General features: G+C 41.5%; 2 protein-coding genes across 2 annotated transcripts; both read right to left on the bottom strand.

Moving 5' to 3' along the window:
* Positions 1-481: 481 nt before the first annotated feature.
* TEOVI_000345200 (uncharacterized protein) lies at positions 482-1,228 on the bottom strand (the record flags this gene model as incomplete). The annotated part of the gene is made up of 1 exon (XM_067226355.1): positions 482-1,228. The coding sequence occupies one exon, from the start codon at positions 1,226-1,228 to the stop codon at positions 482-484; it is 747 nt and encodes a 248-aa protein (XP_067082456.1).
* Positions 1,229-1,647: 419 nt separating this feature from the next.
* On the bottom strand, positions 1,648-2,025 carry TEOVI_000345100 (Trypanosomal VSG domain containing protein, putative; the record flags this gene model as incomplete). Its single annotated transcript, XM_067226354.1, has 1 exon — positions 1,648-2,025. The coding sequence occupies one exon, from the start codon at positions 2,023-2,025 to the stop codon at positions 1,648-1,650; it is 378 nt and encodes a 125-aa protein (XP_067082455.1).
* Between the last annotated feature and the right edge of the window lie 996 nt (positions 2,026-3,021).

Genomic DNA, 3,021 nt, shown 5'->3' with positions numbered 1-3,021 from the left:
CCATCACTTATTGCACCAATCTCATTTTTATGGACTGCTACTTGGGCATTGCATTTAGTTTCCCGGACCACTCTTATTATAATATTAGCATATATGCGCACTCACAGCACTCTCCTATCATTATTGTCATTACTATTATTTTTACTATTATTACTATTACTATCATAAACATAACTGAGATTCATGAATTAAACAAAATAAACAAATTTGTGTAGTACTCATTGAGTATACCATATCACCATAATACTTTGCACTTTTAAGCCACTTTCATATTCCTTTTACCAAAATTTTATGTTTTTTTAATTTTTCAACAATTTACAAGTTTTATAAAAAGTGTTGAAATATATTATATTTTTGCGAAATATGACAAATTATCTGAAAATAATAAGTTTAATTAATATCATAAATTTCATAAAATTAAGCAAAAATTCTCAAATTCTAAAATGATAGAATGCTACGAAACTCGTTAAAGCAACAGCTATCAGAGAAATTTTCTTACTGACAAGAAAACTAACATTTCGTAATTTCTCTGTCTCCTTTTCTCCCTGTCGTCTTCACCATCTTTACCCTTCCGCCATGCACAATTTTGTTTGCCATCTGTTTTGTCATTTTCACAAGCTTTCTTATCAGTTCCGTGTCTTGCACACCCAGTTGCAGCTTCTCCCTCTTTTGGTTTCTCTCCTGTCCCTGTTGCTGGGTTTTCTGTTCCTGGTCTGGCTTTGCATTCTCCATCTGTTTCATTTTTACCTTCCCATTTGCATCCCGCTGCTGTGCACGTTGTGTTCGTCCCTTTGCCGGCACATACGGTTTGTTGTCCTTGTGTTGGTCCTGAGGAAGGTTTACTAAGTGTTGAGTCTGCCGCCTTCAGTTTGGCGTGGGCAACGGCTGCTGAAACAGCAAATTTTACAGCCGCAATATTCTTTTTGATCCCGTTAGTTGCTATCGTTGCCTTGTGATTGTTGATTTCTCTTTGCGCCAGCTTATGCGCAAGGGTTTTGAGGCCACCGAGCCAGGGTAGGTTTGCTGTACTGTCGTCTGGGTTTGTGCCGTAGTTGTTGAATTTGACATATAAGCCGACCGCTGCGGTTCCATCGCAGCCGCTTATGGCTGCGCCGAGATACCCGTGCCCGCTTATTATGGTGATTTTGTCTTCTACTGCTCGTATTGCCGCCGTTAGATCTGCGGCTGTCAGTGTAGTTTGTTTTCCTTTGGGACAGTAGGCGACCATTGTTTGTAGGTTGCTCAGACTCACTGTGCCAGCATTCCAGTCGGCTCCTGCGTTGTGCTTGGGGTGACAGGCGGCCGCTAGAGCGTTGCTGTTGTTGTCTAGGCAAGCGCACGCTATGGCGGCAGCTACAGTTCGTGCCTTCTTTTCTGCTGTTCCTGCTTCGCAAGTGGTTGACCGCGTGTGGCTGCTTGTGCCTCCAAATATATTGTCTAGAGTTGCTGTGGACTCGTCCGCTACGTCCGCTCCAAACGCAGCATGCCGTAGAGTTTTTTGGGCAGCGCCGACGTCAAGGGCCGCGCTAACTTCCTTGTTTTCGGTCGTTTCTTGTGCCACGCGTTCCGCTTCGTTCGCGAGTTCGTTAATCCTGTGCCTTGCCAGGGTTAAAGCGTGCTCGCCGGCTGTCGTTATCCCTGCTTCTTTTAGATCAGCGTCCGCGGCCGCCGTTTTAGTGCTTTTTCTGCCGCTACCCACGATTGCCAGTGCTGCTGCCAGTCAGGGCCTGCAGGCACTCCCTCTGGTATCTTTTCGTGGTATTTGCCAGGGCTGCTCTTGTCGTGAAACAGCTCGCGCCACTTCTTGTCACTGACACTCATGTTTAGCTTTCTTAGTTTGGCGGGCTCTGCTGCCTGGGTGCTGACCTTTGGTGGCACCACTATCTGGGACTTGGCAAGAGTAATCAACCTGCAAAGTGCCTCAAAAGTAACTGAGTTTTGTCCCGCACTGACGGCAGCGCTGATGGGTCCAGTTTGCACTCCCAATAGTAGAGCTGCAACGAGAAACGCAGTTAAAAAATCCATTTTTTGTCTGGTGTCCTACTAGATTTCTCAAAGTTTTTTAGGGGCTAAGGTTTGTCAAATTCTGTTACCTCCTTGTCGTTTGTGCGAAGCGTCTTTGCGCATCTACAGCTTGCGGTAAAGATTTGCATATAAATGCAAATCTGTGGTTTCCTGGAAACATGGGTCGCTCTTTATTTTTTATCACTAGTCATGTTCAGTCCTTATCATCATCCAAGAACTATCTTTCGTTTATTTAGTCTTAAAACAAATTTTTCCATCATCTACTACTGCATACATTTTCCGTCACCCCTCAGACAAAATTTCTCCCTATTCCTTCTATTTTAAACTAAATCTCGACGATTATTCTATGAAGCGGCACCCTCCAGCAGATAGAGATTTACATTAGTAGCTACAAAAAATGAAAAACTACTCTTGTTGACATTGTCTCTGTGAAATGTATTGCACACCCTCCTCGTTTGCTATTTATTTCTGTGGCGCTTTCTGTCGCGTCGAGTTTGTGCATTCATTTCTCTCTTTTTTCTTTATCCACTGCTTCTATCACTGTGGATAACATAAAGACTCCACTTGCATGCACACCGTGTTCAATCTCTACCTCATTGTCTTTCCTATCATATTTCTGTGAATAATGATGTCAATAATCATATTTATGTTTGAGCCTGCACACATCCCATTTCCCTCTCTTACATTTTGCACTTCCTTTCACAGCTTTTTCTATGTATTCCAGTTTCCTCTTATACTCACTAATTTCTTCTCCTATAATAATAATAACTATTGTTACCTCTGCTCTTATTATAATATTATCACACACTCACAACACTCTCCTATTATTATTAATATTATTATTATTATTGTTGTTGTAACCATAAATTACTCCTAATATACAAAAAATTAAACAAATTGATAGGAGAACACATTTTTCACACCTATCAAACTACTACATAAAACTCTCAGGTAAATTTAAAGCCAAAACTTCATATTTTCAAAATATTTACATTT

This window comes from Trypanosoma equiperdum (genome assembly GCF_001457755.1).
Source record: "Trypanosoma equiperdum strain OVI genome assembly, contig: ctg_749, whole genome shotgun sequence".
Lineage (NCBI taxonomy): Eukaryota > Euglenozoa > Kinetoplastea > Trypanosomatida > Trypanosomatidae > Trypanosoma > Trypanosoma equiperdum.
This window is presented reverse-complemented; position numbering and strand designations above follow the sequence as displayed.